This window comes from Pleurodeles waltl, chromosome 4_1 (genome assembly GCF_031143425.1).
Source record: "Pleurodeles waltl isolate 20211129_DDA chromosome 4_1, aPleWal1.hap1.20221129, whole genome shotgun sequence".
NCBI classification, from domain to species: Eukaryota; Metazoa; Chordata; class Amphibia; order Caudata; family Salamandridae; genus Pleurodeles; species Pleurodeles waltl.
This window is the reverse complement of record NC_090442.1, coordinates 212,364,061-212,384,315: the sequence shown is the minus strand read 5'-3', so window position 1 is coordinate 212,384,315 and position 20,255 is coordinate 212,364,061. Positions and strand designations below refer to the sequence as shown.

Below are 20,255 nucleotides of genomic sequence, written 5' to 3'. Positions count from 1 at the left end.
TACCCCTGTCAAAAAACTTACCTTAGCACTAAGAAACTTTTTGGGTGGTCAGAAATCTTCAGCGGGCCAAAACTGGCAGGCTGTATACTGACAGGGCTCTACATGGCCAGCTACCTCTTTGTTGTGGTCCCAAAGTAGCATCGAACCTCACTGTCAAAAGCTCTGAGAAGGGCAAAATATACAAATGTAGATAGCTGTCAAAGCTGCATCTTTTTAGGGCTAGCTTGGCATTTTATCTCTGTCTTCCAGAGGAGAAAATGAACTTCACCTTAACTTTGATGAAATGTTCTACAACTTCTTTCCTGGTGCTTCAAACCCTCCAACCATTCAGGTAAGATTTCATGAATATTAAGTTGTGAAAAGGCTTTTTAGAACATCTTCTTTCCAGTCACTGCTGGTTTCCTTCCAGGTGCACACAGCTTTCTCAGTATCTGGTATCTTCTTTGCTTTCCAACTTTAGGTGAGAGGTTCCAACAGTACACAGACTAAGTGTAAAAAAGAAAAGACAACTCGTCTTCCCTGGTCAAGACCTTGACCGCTTTACCCTTGCAAGTCAATAGAAGGTATCTCTCTTAGTAATTTGGAACAGTATTCAAAAGGAACAAAGATGCAGACTAAAGCTCAAGAAAGTATTTCTAGGCATTAGCCATGCAGAAGAAATTCTTTCAACCTGCAGGTAGCTGTGTTTTTTCCAGAGAGTTTTCTATCAACTTTTTCCCTTCCTCGGCTTTACCACAGTTGAAACATTTCAGTTGCCGTGGTGTCACAGATAACACCAAATGCCTTGTGCTACAGTTAACCAACATGGTGGCTATTAGCCCGAGAAATATGTTTATCTGGGTCTGCCAAAAACTCCACCCAGGGCCAGCCATATCCTATCTACTAAGAATCAAAGGAAACAACCTACCCCTTCTGGACAAATCTGCCTCCAACAGGTGTGAGATGCTCATTTGAGTCTAGAAGTCCTCTTCCTCACAAGGGGAACAGTTGTCGTGGTTGCTACTGACTGGCAGATGTGGCCTGGGTGTGGCCTGAAGAATCAGGAAGCCCAGTGTGCTGAAAAGCCTTTGATGTTTAGCAGCTCTCCACTTCACCTCAACCCCACCCTTTTTAACACCTAACACCCCTAGCCGAGATTGTGCATTCCCATGAACGCAACATCATCTCATACGCTGATGACACTCAACTCATACTCAAGACCACACCCCTCTCGGAGACAACTTCAGCAATGCCATGACCCACATGAAATCCAACTGCCTGAAACTGAACATAGACAAGACTGAGGTCATCATCTTCGGAAACAACTCCTCCCCTGGGATGACTCATGGTGGCCCTCCTTGCTCAGCCAACCCTGACCCCAACTGACCAGGCCCACAATCTCGGCATCATCATCAACAACAAACTCACCTTCAAACGACAGATAAACTCTGTGGCCTCCACCAGCTTACATGTTTCCATGCTCCGCATGCTACAGAAGATCTTTAGACGGATCCCACTTGAAACCAGAAAGATAGTAACCCAAGCCATCAATACCAGCAGACTAGATGACGGAAACACCCTCTAAGCCGGACTCCCTGCCCAACTCCTCCGCCGCCTCTAGACTATCCAGTACGCGGTCATAAGACTTGTCTTGGATCTCTCCAGGTGGATCCACATCTCCTCCTACCTCAGGGAGCTACACTGGCTGCCCATGCACAACAGGTCCAAATTCAAGGTCCTTACCATCCCATACAAGGCCCTCCACAACAGTGGACCCAGTCTCATCAACAATAGACTCTCCTTCCACAGGCGCACCAGGGAATTATAATCAAAAGCCTTCGCCCATGCCCAAGTCCTGAGAATTTGATGTAGCTGCAGCAGAAGATACACCAACCTCTCCCCCCACCTGTGGACAAGCACACCCTCATCGACTTCAAGGGAGGATACACCAACCTCTCCCCCCACCTGTGGACATGCACACCCTCATCGACTTCGGGAGAAAGCTCAAAACTTGGCTCTTCCAGGAATAGCTATTAGCTTGCAGCGACAACCCCAGCGCCTGGATACCCCCAGGATGATAAGCCGCGCTATATAAATCTATTGATTGGTTTAAAAATGGTGAGGAGTGTTTTACAGCCATTGAGACGCAGGAGACTCTGTTAGAGGAAAGGAATAAAGTTGTCTGCTTACACTCATGCATTTAGGAACGTACGAAGACAACTTTACAAAAGTTATTCAAGCTGCAGTGCTGGGACAAAACATGAATCCTAAGACCGTAATACCATTTTAAGCATGGAAATATATTATATTTCAGACTTAAACACATCACTCTTTAATGTATATTTCGAGTTGACGTACAACGTGTTCAATCTGATATTTAGTTGCAAAAACATTGTTTCTTTTTTTTAACATAGGCCTAAATATATGCAGATACTTGGTTATTTGGAAGCCTAGCTTATATTATATTCTAAACATAAATGTAGAAATCTATCTCATGCAAGCTTGCCTCTGAAACGTGATCGATGCATAGTTTCTTCCCGTTGGAAGATATTAAAAAAATAAAATCGGAGTATATTTTAGGTACAAGCATGTACAGATGGAAACCTTTTTGCTGGCCTCAACTACTCACCAGAAGGCACAATCTGAGGTAACCGGCGCGCCCAAAAAGCAAACCAATTTCAGGGGAAGTAAAGCAAAAGGATGAATTCCCTACACTCCACAACCATAGATCTTTTATATAAAAGGTACATGTTGAATACATATTTCTCTACTCGAATGTATAACTAATAGATCGAGCTGAGATAATAAAGGAAGAGTAAACAACAAGTATAGTTCAGTCTCATATCTGCTGACACCCCAACTGTATCCAAACTGGGGGGTGGGTGGGGGGTAGGATGTTGGTCAGGTTTTGCTATAGATTCTCACACGACGGGGGTACTTGTGAATAGCCCCAACTCTCCCTAGCATGCAAGACAGTGGGCGCTTTCTTCTGCCTTCCTGTTACTTATTTCCTGTTATTTCGTGAGTTGTTTTTGCCACGATTCAGAATAAGTTAGATGCATAGTTCTTTTCATATTGCATCCTTATACTGTCACAAACAGAGGATAATGCAGCCAGCGGGAGGTCACTTTGATAGCCTCTTGTGGTATGTGAAACTTTGTCTCTGAGATATGGCACAAAAACAATAAAGTATATTGCAACTGGAAATCATGGCTGTGGGAGATAATAGGTAGATGCCTAGTAGAATACACACCACACTGAGAGGCAACACAAACTCCCTTCACTCATTTTCACCTCCTACCTCACTACAGTTACACTTGTCTTCTTCAAATGTCACACTCCCTTAATTTATAAAAGTGGACGACCACATCTTTCAAGCCTCATCTATGATAATAGCTAGTGAATCTTTACTTACCGATTCTTGCTATTCTCTTTTATCTTTCTATTTAAGGATTCATTTGAAGACAAAAGCTAGGTATTTCGATAGTGAAATTCATATATTATATGATATAAAATTGCTGGTCTCTCTTTGGGTTGTATATTTCATGATTTCAAGAACAGTATCTAATATGCAGTAATCAATATATTTAAGGTATCAAAAAGTTGTATTTTTTTATGTAGAGTGTACCTCGCCCATCTAGTTGTTTTTTTGCTATACCCTAAGCTCACAAGACAATTATTTTGTTATTTGGTTTGTTTGAGTTAAATTAACTTGTCTCTTTTGCATGTTTTTCTCTTTCAATAATAAAGAACCAGTGATTCTAAAATATCTGATATTTTCCAAAAGTGCTATTTCCTCATGGCTGGTTCTTCTAATCAGCAAAGTAACTCCTTAAAGTAAGTCCTTGTGGTTGAAGCGGCTGAGTGAAAGAAGGTCCTTAAGCAAAACCTTCTCCAAAGACATTTTTCTAAAAGATCTCCATTCCACAAGTGGACATCCACCCCTACCTAGGATACTGAAATACCAGCGGGTTGAGTCCAGTTGCCAAAACCACTTTCCATATTGTGATCTTCCAAAGCCTTCTGCAAGCTTAGACATCACCCTTCACTAATGAAATTTTATGGACAGCCTTAAACACATTTTGACTGAGTCAATAAGAAACAAGACGATCTGAAAACCATGGATGAAGTTTGGTGGCACACTCCATGTAAGCTTTTTGCTAACTGTGTGGGTCTCAGCTCTTGGCCTGAGACCAACAAAGTGACAGGAAGGTAAATGGGGTGGGGGTATCCCCTGGGCAGCTGCGCACATGGAGAATAGGCTGATGCAGTAAAGCAGGAAAGCAGCCATTAGCAAGGAACTGAAATCAGACTGTCATAGCGCAGGCCTGGACCCAGAGGCTCAACAGGTCAGAGAAGGGGCAGAAGTACCAGAGGAAAGTGTTGGCTTCAAAGTACAGTTTCACAATACTAAATCGGTTCTGTGAGCAAGTGGGTCCCCAAACATCTGTTATGAGAACACCTAGAGAGCTTTCAATTACTCCGAGTACTACAAAAATACTGAAACAAACCTAAGATTATCTATGTCCTCATGTCAGTCCATCCTACCAATGACTTAAAAAAAAATTGTAGCCCATGTTGACTAGAAAACTTCAAGGATTGCTTTCATTATTGTTTCCGAAAAAAGTTTATTTATATAGTCGAGGATCCATGATTACTGGGTGGTAGCTGCAAGACACTCTTACTTTACACTTTTTTAGATCAACATTTCTCCAGACTTCCAGATATTTGTGAAATGCTCTGGTGATAGAGTGTACATTTTAGGCGCACGATTCAACCTTCTTTTATGCTCGGGTTTCATGCTCCATATCCACAACAGTTTCTATTTATAGTTAATAATGAGGCGCGTGAAGGGCCGTAAAGAGTGGCGCTTCCAGAGACAGTAGTGTAGAGTTAGTAGGTGCTGCAAGAGCAGTGCCAGGGGTCCCAACACACAAGCCGGGGCAGCAGCTACCACCACTGGGTGCACTTCACCTACGCCCAGGCCCCTCCCCTCTTCTGAGAGGAAGGTGCTACAGTACCTGTGTAACACAACGGCACCAGAGTAAACCTCACAATGCCAAACTCTGGGAGCTCCGAAGTGTCAGCCCAGGCCCGCCTCTCAGGAGTAGAAGCAGATTACTCAAACCATGTTCTAGTGGAGCTTGATGGGGGAGTACAAAAATTAGATCACTTCTCTCTACTTACAATATTTTTCTGCACTTAAGCTTGAGGAGGGAAGAGAAACTGGGACCACACGCCCGTAAGTAGGCTTATTCCATGCCCTCCTTCTTCTGATATCAGTAAATTACACTGCCTGTCTCCAGTGGTTCAATGCAAGCAGATGTAACAGGCTGGGGCTGAGATTCCATAAACTGATTGAAAATCGAATTATTATAATTTTTTTTTTTAATATAATGGCAGCATCACTAGCAAGCTCTCGAAAGACAGAACACTCATGATGCCACCCACAGAAGCGGTGGATGAAGCAGTCTGTCAACTGGGAAGCGACCTCAAATTGGATATTATTAAAATTGCAGGGTTTATTTTTGTGTTTAAACTTGTAGGCAGCATTACCTTTTATTTGCCCGACATAACAGGCCAGATCTATTGCATCATTCCATCTTTGCCTTGAATAAGGTGGTCAAATAAAGTGGTCAAATTAAATGTAGCACTACCTACAACATACAGGCTGTTTCCTATTACTGAGTTTTAGGAGCATTCGGTCAACGTTTGAAAACAACAGGACCACATCGCCTCCACCCCACCCCATATCATGACAGAACCACACCAGCTCCCTCTACAGACCTGCATAATCTTACACAGCTGTGGTGTCCTCTCCAAGCAACAGCAGCCACCACACCATCGTGCAGCCCAAAAAAATAAAAAAAACTCCATCTCAGTTGGCCAAAGTGAAAACATGAGACCCCTCTGCCACTTAAATAGATATAAGTTAATGAATGCCCCCTTCACATGTACAGTACTCACAGCTAGGTTAAGGCTATAGAAGTACCACTAGGTACACACGCCAAACACCCTTTTACACTGGCTCAATGCCAAAACTCTAAAGCCTTTTAAAGTAAGAGTAAACCGAGGTGGCCTCCAGAAATGGTCGTCACCAGCTATCCATTCAAAGAGATGCGTGTGTTTGATGTGGATTCCTCACAAAACCATTCTCATAAAAATGTTTTAATTTCTGAGGCAAGTGGCATACTTGCAGGTGGAACCAATTTTCATCTAAAGGTGCAAAAGAAGTGACATGCCACCCTCCACACCACTCACATCACCGGTGCTCAGGGTTCCTAACCTATGCACCGCATTTATGTCCTCCAAATACAGAAGGTTATAATGCCCTCCTCCCAGGGATCATGTCATGTAACCAGGATTGCCTTATAGTACTTAATGCCACCTGTAGGTAGCTTCCAGGCGCCTCTGGGGACAGGAAAATAAACCAGGCGTGGGAGAGGTAAGGAGGGGTCAAGAGTAAGAGAAGAGAAGAGGAGAGAGTGAAGAAGAGATTGTTATATCATGTTGGTTGCTTACGCAGACCATTATGTCACCCACTTCAAAACATTGTAGGGGACTGACAAAGAAAGCGAGGGACAGATTAATGGCGGACATAAGACAGGGAAGAGGTGAGAGTGCAGAAAGGAATGTAATACTATATCATGCTGGTTGCTTGGACTGCGCTCAGCGCCACATTAAAGCGCTTCAAAGCACTGTGAGGACAAGAAGAGTGCTACCCAAGCTTTTAACATCCCAAACTGCCAATCTTGATCCAGTTCCAGCCCAGTTCCTTAACTTACCATGGCTAATGCTGCCTATCAGATGGGTAGACACGTTCTTGTTATGAATCCGCCCGGAGGTCTGGTGAAGAACAACATCCCGGAGTGACGTGTCCCTGGAAGGTATGGAGCAGGAAGAGAGAGACAAAACGGGACATTATCATCTCTCAAAAGCAAACCTTGAATGGCACATGAGTTATGGTAGAAGAGAAAGAATACAGAATTTTGCAAAGGTGCAACAGAACTCATCACGGTAAGTGGAAATGGTCATGTTTGGAGCTGTGGTTTGTAAGAGGCCTTCAGAGGCCGCTCCAACCATCACCAACTACAATTCCTTCACTTATTTAGAGGAGAGTCCTGGGACCTATCAGGTTACACAATAAGTCAATGTGTGAAAATCCAAAGTCTCACTCTGGGGCCTGTTTGTTGAAGTACCTCATTCATTCTGGTGGCCTCAGTCTGGATTGCCATCATTTAAACCACATGCAGTAGGCTACCACAATATTCTGGCTTGCAAAAGGAAAAAACAATACTATGGAGAGCTGCAACCTTGGTGACGTGGAGGAAAATGGCAAGCTTATCACCCCAACAATGCCCACAGCCAAGCATGATCAAATATGGTGGAAAGAGCAGGATTTTCAACACATCTACATAAAAGTAACTTGCATACTAAGAATTTTCATGAGTGGTTATTCTGAAAATGTGGAATGGATCCGGTCCTACTGGGTGAAATCTGGACACCCCCGATCGAGGGTCCTGAAGGAAGCAGATGGATTTCGGGGCTTTCTCTATTTGCTGACTCCCCCCCACTGCTAAGCCACTGAATCTTAGTTTTAAAGGGGACTTTACTTATACATCATGACTGTGCTACCTTTCTCACAAAACTGATGAAGAGGCAGGCCGCTGATCTCTTGAAGAGTTTGTGCTGACGCCTCTTCGCTCCTGCAGCTCATCACAGATTTTCACAGGAGTGAATCTTCTTCAATGCATCCTAAATTATACCAACATTTTTTTAGCTAAGCCGCAAAGAGCCCTTTTGCCACTCAAGGTTACGGTGACATTACAAACTCCCGCTCCTGAAAGCATCTCTGGCACAAAAGCATCGAGCTCGCGGAAACAGGACAAAGCATAGATTTGCACATATTCTGCAACACATTTAATCTTACTGTTAGCCAAACTACGTGTTTATTTCTGGAAAAACAGCCTTCTTTAAAAACATGCAATTCCATTCCATAAAATTGCCCATAAAATAACATATCAATTTAAATCAGTTATCCCTAACAGCGCCTGGGTAAATACATAATTCATGGGCAATTTTGGGGATCGTTAAAAGCACAGATACAAACTAAGAAAACTTGCCCACCACATCTTGCCAGTATAGAATCTTCAATGGGTCCCTTATAATGTGCCTGTTCTTGAGAAACTGCCTTTGTCTCATTACACAGCACCCAAGCCCTCCAGCTAGAACTGTACTGCACCTTTTCACTCTGCTTATTTACAGATTCAAAGGGTACCCTCCCTGCGCCGCACAACATATTCCAATTACATTGGTTTCGGCTAATAATTCCTTAAGGCTTTGAAAGGGGGACTCAGGAAGGGAACATGGATATCCCATTCATTGTTATGTAAATGCCTATCTCATTATCAAGGCAGTTTTCTTTTCTTTGACTACACACATATATAATGTAATGATCTTTAATCAAATCTTAAATATAAATCCCTCAGAAGCAGTGCTTAATCTGTGCTTGTTGTTTCAGGTGTGGAGCACCGGCACTTATTTTTTAGGGCCGGGGCTTATTCTTCTGCCTCAAGCATTTGCTGCGAGCAAAAGACACAAACGGGAAAGAAGGAGGAAGAGAAAAACGAAAAGGCGTCACAAAGGTAGAAAGCAGAAGCTGCAAGAGTGAGGTGAAGGGGCAGGGAGTGGCTTTATATGCATTGAAGAGGCCCGAGATGGCTTCAGGATTACGCCGCCTCAGTATTCTGTGTTCACACATTTAATTGCAGCAGCCGCATCTTTAAGAGGGCGGCTTTGGGCACCGGCACCTTTTTATTGACAAATTAAGCACTGCTCAGATTTTTGGGGGAGGGGGGACGGACATCTGGGCAAGGTAATTTACGCTACAGGGTAGGTCTTGTGATCCATTTAAGCAGGTCCCAATCCATTACAAAAGATCATGTGCTAACACTGTATTGAATATTATCTGTAACAATGATTGACAAGCATGGACCAAGAGCACCAAAAGGCTCTATTACTTAATGGAGTCCTACCGAAAGATAAGCGCAGTCCTGTTCACCCAGTCTAGTCTAAAACAGTGCGACTCCTCTGACCTCCTGGTCAACATCTGTCACCCTCCTCTGTGCAGCTCCACCTGTTGCCGCTGCCTCTGCTGTGCTTTGAACTGACAGCCTGCCTCACTCTCAGTTTGAGGCCCACCGCCACCTGCATTCTCCCGCCTGCGCCTCGTCCCTGGTGGCCGTCTGTATGCATCATGCTGTCTCTTTTTAATTATGCTTATTTTTCTGTCATTTGTAATTTTTCTTTTCTTTCTTGTCCCTTTCTTTCTCCTTCAGCCTTTCACTCTCCCCACATTTGCTGCGCTGCTGCTGCCCCTGCAGCCCCTCTCCCTCAGTCCCTGCGAAGCGCTTTCCCACCCCGGCTTCCCTCCCTTCTTTAATGGCGGCCGCTGCACATTCAGAGGGACTCCTGAGACCTCCTGATCAGCATCTATTCGCCCTCCTCCATGCAGCTCCACCTGCTGCTGCATTTCGAACTGAGAGCCTGCCTGACTCAGTTCGAGGCCCACCTCCACCCGCAGGCTCCTGCCTGCGCCTCATCCCTGTTGGCCTAGTGCCCATTTATATGTAAGTATCCTGCTGTCTCTTTTTACTTCTGCTTATTTTTCTGCCATTTTTATTTTTTCTTTTCTTTCTTGTCTGTCTCTCCTTCAGTCTTTCACTGTCCCCATGTTTTCCCCACCGCTGCATCGTACACATAGCCTCCCTCTGCTTGACAACCAACGCAGAAGAACAGCCCTCCCCTCATGGAGCACCTCCATTACCAGATACATGCCACACCCAAGTCAACCTTCCGTGGCACCCTCATCCACAGGCCACCCGGCCTCCGTCCAGCCTTCAGCAGCTCCATCATCAACATAATTTCTCCTCACGCTCTCACCTCCTCGAACTACTTCCTCCTCAGCGACCTCAACTACCACACTGACAACGGCAACGACACCAACACCGCATCCCTGCTCAACAACCTCATCACAATAGGACTAAAGCAGCTGGTCACCTCGACAAGACACATTGCCGGACACAGGCTCTATGCCATTTTTTCCACCAGCAACAACATCACCGTCAACAATACCTCCACACTTCACTGGACTGACCACCACTGCATCCATTTCACCATCACCTCACTGACCATCCACCTCCACACACTCCGAGACCCAAGCAAAAACTGGAACCAGATCACTGAGGAATAGCTCTCCAACACCCTCAGCAAGTCTCCCCAGCTCCTCACAGCAGACACTTACATGTCAGCAAGGAACGTACACCAATGGATCTCTGAATGTGCGAACACCCTAGTACCTCTACGTAAGACCTCAGCTAAACACCACCTCAAGAAGGCCAGCTGGTTCTCCCCCGCACTCCAGGACTCTAGGCACACCTGCAGATCGCTAAAGAAAAGATGGAGGAACAGCAAGTCCCCGGAAGACTTCGAGGCTTTCATAGCTGCCACCAAATCCCACCACCACCTCATCAGAGTCACCAGGAAAGCCACCCTGCAGGACCATATCAGCACCACCGCTCACAACACCAAAGAGCTCTTCGCCGTGGTCAGGGAGTTTGCCAAACCCCAATCAGAAAAGGCAAGCATCCCTCCATCTCAAGTCCTTTGCTGCAGGCTAGCCAACTTCTTCCACCGGAAAATCAAAGACATATGACATCTTCGGATCCCAAGACCCTCTGAGCCCTCAAACAAACCCCCAGATCCATCCCAACAAACCACCAGAGACTCTGCATTGCTAGACCATCCTCACCACAGGCGAGACCTGCACCATCATGAGCAGAATCCACTCTGGAGCCCCTATGGACCTCTGTCCTCACCACATTTTCAACAAGGCCAACACATCCATCACACCGAGCTCCTACACACCCTCAACTGTTCCATAGAGACAGCCGCCTTCGCAGAGGACTGTAAGCACACTGAGATCCACCAGCTCTTGAAGAAACCCACGGCTGACCCCCTAGACCTCAAGAATTACCAAACTATCTCTCTGTTGCTTTTCCCAGCCAAGGTCATCACAAAGGCCATCAATGCTCAGCTCTGAAAGCACATAGAGGACAACAACATCCTGGACACCTCCCGATCAGTCTTCAGGAGCAATCAAAGCATGGAGACAGCCCTCCTCGCCCCCACAGATGACATCCGCTCGGTCCTCAACTGCGGCCATACAGCAGCCCTCATCCTACTGGACCTATCGGCCGCCTTTGACACACCGCACCCTCTGCTCCAGGCTGCACGCAGCCAGCATCTGCGGAAAGACCCTACAATGGATACGCTCCTTCCCGTCTGGCAGAACGTAGAACGGTAGACTCCTGCCTTACCTATCAGAACCTATGGAGATGAGCTGTGGAGTTTCACAGGGCTTCTTCCCAAGCCCCACACTCTTGAACATCTACATGGCCCCGCTTCCACCCATCGTCAGGGACCATGGACTGAACATCATCTCCTATGCCGACGATACCCAGGTGATCATCTCACTGATCAAAAAACCAACTACTGCCAAGAAGAATTTTCACAACGGGATGGAAGCCGTCCACGCCTGGATGAAGGACAGCTGCCTCAAGCTCAACTCTGACAAGACCGAGCTCCTCATCCTGGAACCATCCACATCAGCCTGGTGATGACTCCTGGTGACCATCGACCCTCAGCACCTTGTCTCCACCCCAGCAAACCACGCATGCAACCTTGGCTTCATCCTGGACTGATCGCTCACCATGACCCGCCAAGTCAACTGAGTCGCATCCTCCTGCTTTCACACACTCCGTCTTCTCAGGAAAATCTACAAATGGATCCCAAAGGACTGACGCATAACCATAACCCATGCCCAGGCTACCACCAGACTCGACTATGGCAATGCCCTCTACGCTTGTACCACCCAGATGAACCTAAAGAAACTACAGCACATTCAAAATGCCTCCACCTCCGCCAGACTCATCTTGGACATTCGCCGCCGTGAACACATCGCCAATCACCTAAGAGACCTCCTATAGCTTCCTTTTGAGAAAATAATTAACTTCAAGCTCCTCGTACATGCTTACAAGGCCCTCCACGACCTAGGACCCGCCTACCTCCACCACGCATCACCTTTTACTCCCCCACCAGACCTCTCCGCTCAACAAGCACTAGCCATCGTACTCTGCATACGAAGACCTTGGCTGGAAGAAGATCCTTCGCCTACCTCCGGCAAAGAGCTGGAACACCTTGCCCCTGCACCTCAGGTAGTCACCATTACTACATCAATTCAAGAAGGACCTTAAGACCTGACTCTTCAACTGAAGCTCAGAGGTCAAACCCCCTTAGCGCCTTGAGACCCTTGCAGGTGGGTAGTTGCGCTTTAAAAACCCTGATTTGATTTGAGTGAGAGTCTAAGAGTTGCAACATAATTCCACCTTCAGCTCCACAATCCAATCTCAGTAAGTTGAAGTGTGGGAACTGTTGGAGCTCCATGAAAATCTGTGACATGAGCTACAGCATAGAGGTGGGCAGGCCTGTCTGGGCATCAGGGTAGCATTTGCACAAAACATCCTCACTGGAGAGGTAAGGGGGAGTGGGGCTGCCAATATGTATGCACACCTCCACGCTATCCAACTGAGTTAAAGATGACCCCACTGCAAGCATGGACCAGGATGCACTATATCTGTCATCACAGCACACGGAGACTCCTGTCTGATGAGAACACAGGAATGGAAGGGGTGCGACACCAGACAGACAGCAGTGCTATAAAGCCATATTAATGACAGACTGTGCTCAATACAAATGCCGATAACTTGTTTGTGGAGCTTTAACATTTGAAGGCTTCACTAAACAGTTTCCTTCTAGCGTGTGTTGCAGTACATCCAGAACATATGTTCTGTAACACAAAACATGTGTTACAGAACGTGCATTTCTCTTGAACCTCTCACAAGTACCACAAACTGAAACTATTTTCACATTGACGCTTACAAACCCACCTGTTTTTTCTTTCAAACGAAATATGCAGAAATATGTTTGCTAAGATCTTCCATAGGAGCAGAGCAGTTTTAAGACCTGGGCAGAGAGTGCAATGGCTCAGGGGAACCCCCAAAGTTTTCAGGCTTCCCCTCCGCGAAAGTGATTTAGATACTTTCTGCCACTTTGTGCCTACTTTTACTTCTCTACAGGTCTTGCTCCAAGTTATCCTCTCCCTGCACCTCACTGCTCCATTTCACTTTCATGTAACTCTCATACATCTACACAACCTCTCTCTCAACCTCATATCTCTCTTTAATTCACCTCTCTAATTCGCTCTCCATCTTCCTATGCCACTTGGCCTTCCCTTTCCACCTTTGACAAACTCCCCTTTCTTTCTCAACCTCACCTTTGACTCTGGACTTCACTGCGGTTCCCTGTAGACCTCACCTTCCTTTACATTGTCCGTCTCTCCGCCTTGCTACTTTCTTTAGATGGCCAACCTGGCTAAACCTCACTTTTTGTTTTGCCATTCGACCTCAAATTTCTCTAACTTGTATTTCACTCACTACCTCTTTTCTCTACCTGTCTTCCTCTGACCCTAACTTGCATATCTTTCTACCTTGCCCCCTACCCTCTCTGCCCCTCTGCGTAACCCACTCTCCCTAATTTTCCTTCTCCCTGTCTCTACATCTCCCCTACTTTACCACACTCTTATACCTTAGCTAGCTTTCCATCTCCTCTTTCTCTACCTCCCGCCTTCTCAGCCTGCTTCACTGTAGGATTTAGGATACTCCAACTTTCCCTCTTTACCTCAAGTCCCTCCCTAACCACTGCACCTGTCTTTCTACTGTGAGCCCTTTCTCCATCTAGTTTACTTCTCTCACTGAACTAGTCTTTTTACCTCTTTGTCCTCCTGTATTTTTCAGCTCCTCCCATTTCTTTGGTCTGGCTTCACAGTGCAGCTATCAGTAGACAATTATGTGGCACTCAACAGGAGAGGGACTTTGGCTCCGCCCACATGCCGGGAGCCAGGAGCAAATGGTTTGATTGGGCAGACGTTTGTACTTCCATAATAAAGTGCTTGCCCTCCACACAGCTGTGATCATTTTGTTTATTTATCCAGCTGCCTCAGTTTGAAGTTTCAGAGGCACACGCATGATATTGTAATGCTATTGAATTGTCGTAACTAACTAGATAGTTTATGATGTTTTGCTCCGGCAGCAGTATTGATGAGAGGAGGGTAGTCATTACATGGAATTTAGGACTGGCTTGACAGTGCAACTGTCATCTGGCCTTTTACTCTACACCACTATTTTACAGTCCTTTGCTTCCACACAAGTTCCACACATCCATTCTCATGTCAACAACTTGTAATGCTTCACATTACTATAAAACATTCCTATAAAGCCAGGCCTATTGGCATTGCCAATGCTTTGAACCTACTGAGCAGAACAGGGGCTACTGTCTAGCCAAATAATTGTGGAAATATAAAGATTGAAGGGGGGACAACAGAAGGAGAAAATGTTCAATTTTCAATTGATGGAATGGGTGAAACTCCACGAGACAGAGCTTTAATTTCCATTTTTGCCAAGATAATGCCAAACATGAAGAGGAATTTAACTGAAATTACAAATCTCCAGTAAGAAAAGTTACAATTACGAAGGTTATGTACATACGACTTATCGTAAAAGTATACAATAGTTCCATTATACATCAAGCAAGTCGCCTTTTCTCTACAGTGGGAGGAGCACGCGTCTAGAGAATGAATTATCACATAACATATTGCTGACGCGATACAAATAATATCGAGATCCAGGCGCAAAAATAAATGGATTTATCAGTGCTTTAACCTGTTGTATGACTGGTGGGCACCAGGCAGGGTGGGCTTTTGTCTGATTTTGCGGGGTCCATTTCCGAAAGTTTATCAGCTAAAAGTGTTTGTCATCATGAGGGTCTGAGTTAAAAGGAAGTAGAAAATAAATCAAAAGTTGTTCCAAAAAGGACCCGCCAAAAAACTGAAGATGGGTCTGCACGACAGCATCCCTAGACTGACAAAGATCTTTTTTTAACGTTATTTTATTCAGAAAAAAAGACATACATTACAGTCTAAATGTCATATTACCGTCATATTGAGTCATAACAGATGGAAGTACCTGTCTGTTTCTGTAGCAAATCTGGCAACATTACATCTGCACATTTGAGGTAGGCGTGTGGATGCATAGTCTGCTGTAGAGGAACTTAAACTAGATAAAACTGGGGCGGTAAAGTATTTCTGGGGTTCGGTACAGAATGCCTGGCCGATAAGAAGATGCGGTGTCTGAGTGCGCGGCGAAGCAGGATACATTCAGTAAGGAACTGAAGGCCGCGCTGCCGTAGGGTGCACTGAAACGCTGGTGCACTGCAACAGGTTAAATTGTGGGTCCCCGGGATACTGAAGGGTCAGGAAGAAGAAAGAGAGAAAACTCGTTTTTTGGGTGAGATGGAGTGATTCCCAAATGTGCTGGAGGCAGATACTGTGGGACGGATGGAAAGGCAGGGTATATGCTGTGCACAGAGTTCAGTTGTTTATGGCGGCATCACGGGCGATTTGCTGGAAGTAAGTAGGAGACAAAGATCCTATTTATATTCAAATGTGCGGACACTGCATTCATTTATATTCATGGGGTCTGCGTGCGTTGTCAGTCGCCTACCATTACCTTTATAAGGTGGTGAATCCAAGGCAGCTTTACTGAACAAGCTGCAGATAGCTGGGCTGCAAGCAGCATCTTTTTGAAGATGGACAGCTTAAACGTGGCGTCCGGGTGCCACCTGCTGGTGGATGTCTGTAAAGCCACCGTCAACCTAAGGACAGCACCCCAGGCCTAGGGATCTAATTCAGTCCCAACAAGTACTTGGAAAAAGAGACTAAAGCAGTCCCTCTTCAATGACAGTGCCCACAGGGCCCTCATAGTCAACTTTTGCTTCGGAGCCAGACGCACAAACACGTAGGAAAAATGCGCGTGGAGATCTGCACCCCCGACTATTCACTAACAGTGAAAGTAGTTCGCCTGGAAAGCTGCACTGTTGGTCAAGCATTAGTCCATACAGATTTTGACAGGAATGAGTCACAAGTGTGTTTATTGCTAAATGGGAACGGACAGGAGCAGCGGTCGAAGTTCATTTAAAAAAAAGTATGTGAACTAATGCTACACGCAAATGAGGACAGGGTCAATGAAGGTGGGGTCAAAGGTGGCGCTAACAAAAACCAAAATATTCTGTAACTTTTTTCGGTCTTTCACCTTCCGGTAACTACATATAAAATAACACACATTAATTAAACATAAATGCAAGTTAGGTTAGCTAACTATTGTACATTATGAAACATCTATTCAGACACCCCCAGGATATTGCCAAGGCCGGACTGGCAATACCGGGAATCAGGCGTTTCCCTGGGAGCCTAGAAGGGTAGTGGGGGACGCATTTGTTACTGGGGATGGGAGGCAGTTTGTAGCAGTGAAGCAGTTTTAACAGCACTGCCGAGTTCCTTGAATATCCAACAGTTTTCAGGCAACAATAAAAGTGCCAAGATAACTCTGGTGATTAATGTACCTCCCAGAGAGATACTGGAGTTTGGTCTAGTGGCAATTGTGACTCATCTAAGGTAGCACAGAGGGCTAATATGCCTGCTGCAAAGAAAGAGTACTATGCAGATTACGCAACAGTATTTTATGTGCACAGCTCAGTGGGATACTGTTTTTTGTCAGAGATCCATTTGTTATTCTGCAGTGCATAAGTTACAATTGTAATATAGCATAGTGCGCTATGAACTTCCATCAAAGAGCTCATGCAAACTGCATGGTACAGGTTAGAAAGTTATGTTTATTTCCCAGCGTTTGATTACCTTAATTTTTCTAAAAAGGGTTTGTTTGGGTAGAAATAAATTATTAGTAAAGTCAACCCTAACCACTGTGTTACATTCTAATTCCTGAGTTGATGCTTCCCCAGACCAAGCACTCTTAGAAAATGCCTGCCGGTGTGGATGACGTGAATCATACACCTTGCAGTCCTCTCGGTCTTATATTACATTTTCTATACACTGATTTACACATGTATGACTTATTGTCTGTGTGTGTGTGTGTGTGATGTAAAATGCTCCAATCCCCTACGCTGGTAAGAGAGTCGCTATAAAACAAATAAAATACATGTGACAGAGGGGCTATGGAGAGATGAGAGGCACTGTTAGAGGGTGATGGTGAGGGAATTTACTAAAGTGCCTCAATAAAGATTGCTGTATCCTGGTGCTCTGTAAGGTCATCATTTACTATGCTTTAAAAACGAACACAATTGAATATATAATGAAAAATGTGTTGTAGTATACAAAGTTTTTGCCATTTTTTTCCAAGTTTCTTGGGGGGAGGACCCCCAAGCCCATTGTAGTGCTAGTAGTCTAACAACATTTGCCAGGTCTGCTTTGGGTTTCCAGTCTGACCCAGACTACTGCGTAAAAATAGAAATTGGGCGGAACAAAAATGGAAATTATGCGGTATACAATTGTAATTATAGCTGCATATTTGCAGAAAATGTCATGTATGCAATATATAGTTTTTCATCACTCTTCGTTCTGAAGGGAGCTCAATGACTTACTCAATACCAAAAGATATTTTCCTGGCATCCTGCTGGCTCAACTCTCTTCAAAATACCCTTATACATGCTACTCTGCCTTTCACCCCCTCCTTCAATATGGTGAAATGTTAGAAATAAAGGCGATGTTGCACGGTCCGGAAAAGCAGTGCTGTCTGGCCCCTTCAGTATTTTTTTCTAGCCCTATTTTTTTCTTTCAGTGACCCTGTTGGCTGTACAATCCTCATGGACTTCTTACAACAACAAAATCCACAGTGGACCACTATTTTGGTCTTTGGTCACTGGATAGAATTCCCGGTGAAAATCCTGGTACACCCAATGTCACTTCCTCCACACCCTGTGATGTTGGTGAAATTGCCTCACTAAAGTTAAGCGTTAACAAAAATGTTTCCTGCTCTTTTTCAAGCTATGAGGAGCTTAGCTGTTGAAGTTAGAGGTGAGCAGTAAGTTTCTAGCTGAGGCAGCGTTTGCTTTCTACTATATTGTTGCAGTAAAAAGAAGTCTTCGTTAACCTCTGCACAGCACATAGGACTGAGAAGACAACTGGGCTTATCGTTGGTGTCTGTTATCAAGTATGCCGTATGCCTTCCACTGTTGTGAATGGGAAGGGTCTGCAGCACAGCAAGTCTTACGTAGAACAACACGGCTTGCAGACTGCCCATTACATACCACTAATTTGCTTTATGGTCACTCTTATATGCTTGCTTTGTATTGGGTGGCTTTTCTTGCTTCTGTCTTTCCATCTTGTGTTTACATAGCCTCTTTATCATCTCTTTGACTGGCTGCCTTCTATGCTTCCACTCTTCTTTTCTGTGCTTAATTTCTTTGCTTTCACTGCTCACTTTTAGGGCACACCCTTTTAATTTTTGCTTAGGCACTCCATGCGTTGTCCAGCTGAACCCCTTGCGCGTTTTTCTCCCCACCATGTTGCTCTCTCGCACTCATATGCTTCTCCGCCATGTTTTTCTTTTGTCTGTGTTCACTCTCTCCTATTGCTTCATCAGCCCGCTGTGCTGCTTCACCCCCCCAGGTCCTCCACGTTACTTCACCACCTAAGTCCACTGTGTTGCTTCACCCCACGCCCGCCTTGTTGCTTCAACCTACACCACCTCCCGCACTCTCATATGCGCTTATCCGTTTAGAATTTTTTTTAAAGTGCTTTCATGCTAGGTTTTAAAAGAGTGGTTTCCACTACTTTTTTAAATTACCAGTCCATCTTAGATCAGTAAATAAAAATAAAACGTTGGTCCTTTTGTAGGCGTGTGCATGCGTGCTGAACACATGCATGAGCCTACAAAATGATGTGACCGTTGAATCATGTCTATTTTTTGTTAGCCATGCTGTACAGCATCTGTAATGCTCTACAGCAGAGGTCTCCAAACTTTTTAATGCCGCGCCCCCCCAGTTGAAAAATAAAAATCATTGGGCCCCCCTCAGAATTTTAAACAATTATTTTATAAACATGGCAATGTCTAAATATGTCTAAACCTATTTAAACATTGCAGTTAAGTACTGTTACCTTTTTAAAACTGCAATAACATGCTTCTGCTTAAAACAAAGGCCTGTTATCTGTATAATATTAATTTTGTCCAGAGTCTGGGGCCCCCCCTGGGATCACTTCGGGCCCCCCTGGGGCCCGACCCCCAGTTTGAAGACCTCTGCTCTACAGCATGGATAAAAAAAAGTTGGTAAAGCCAGTAGGTCTGATTGTCAAAACCTATTGGCTTTGCCAGTGCTTGTAATAATTTGTAGAGCAGCTGCAATTATATGGCTTGCCACAAACTGTATCTGTAGGAGAAAAAACACATTTTCTCCACTGAAGCCGGCATTTGGTGGGTATCATTTAACATGTGCATACCTAAAAGATATGACTGTCCCCCGAAACTGGGACGAAATCCCACTAAATAGGGTGGCACGTTATTCATTTTTTCTGCGGTACACAAAAGGTAGGTTTTATTCACTCAACGCAGATCAGTGTAATCAAATTTACAACACTGACAGAGCATGTGCCTGTTGAAAATATTTTAGAGATGTGTGCCTTTAATAAATAAAGACAGACGTCGTCGGCAAAGCTTCATTTCAAGTGGCAAGGCATGTTGTGCAATAAATAGGGCCAAACTGCCTTTGCCTTGTCAGTAACAATAATACTCACAAGTTCTCACTGAGCCTGTGTTCTGTGTATGCGATCAGAGTTTCCAGTCCTGCATTCTTTTGGAAGCAAGTTCCATAAAATGTAAAAACGGTTTGGGAATAATGCGCATTATGTCTACAATTAGTATTGTGAATTTATTAAAAACATTGATCACAAAAACACGCCAAGGGGTGTTTGAGTAGTCACCACAATAAGCTGCACGGATGAGGAATAAAAGGAGACAGGCTTGGTGTCCTTGTTCTCTACAGTCAGCCAGTGAAGGCCTGTCAGCCTAGCCCAACCCAGCACAGCGAACGAGACTGTCTTTAGAAAACGGGCAGCAAAATGCACCGAAACGCGGGTATATTATCAGCATGCACAGCATGGCGTGAAGTTCTGTGTGCAGAGCCAGACTGGGTTAAACAAAACAAAACAAAAAAAAATAGAAAGCTAAAGGAAAAATGCAACAGACGGCGCTTACCTTGAAAAATGCATGCTTTAATTTAGTTAAATTTAGCGGTTAAATAGCGATTCGTGA

The 20,255-nt window shown here is 44.8% G+C and overlaps 1 protein-coding gene across 2 annotated transcripts in view; it reads right to left on the bottom strand.

The window, feature by feature from the left end:
• The window catches only part of ITFG2 (integrin alpha FG-GAP repeat containing 2), a 596,359-nt gene that overhangs the window by 393,868 nt on the left and 182,236 nt on the right, over positions 1-20,255 (bottom strand). For both annotated transcript variants that reach the window (XM_069228155.1, XM_069228154.1), the window contains exon 7: positions 6,765-6,859. In XM_069228155.1, the coding sequence (XP_069084256.1) occupies positions 6,765-6,859 (95 nt within the window). The remainder of the gene's footprint in view (positions 1-6,764; positions 6,860-20,255) is intronic.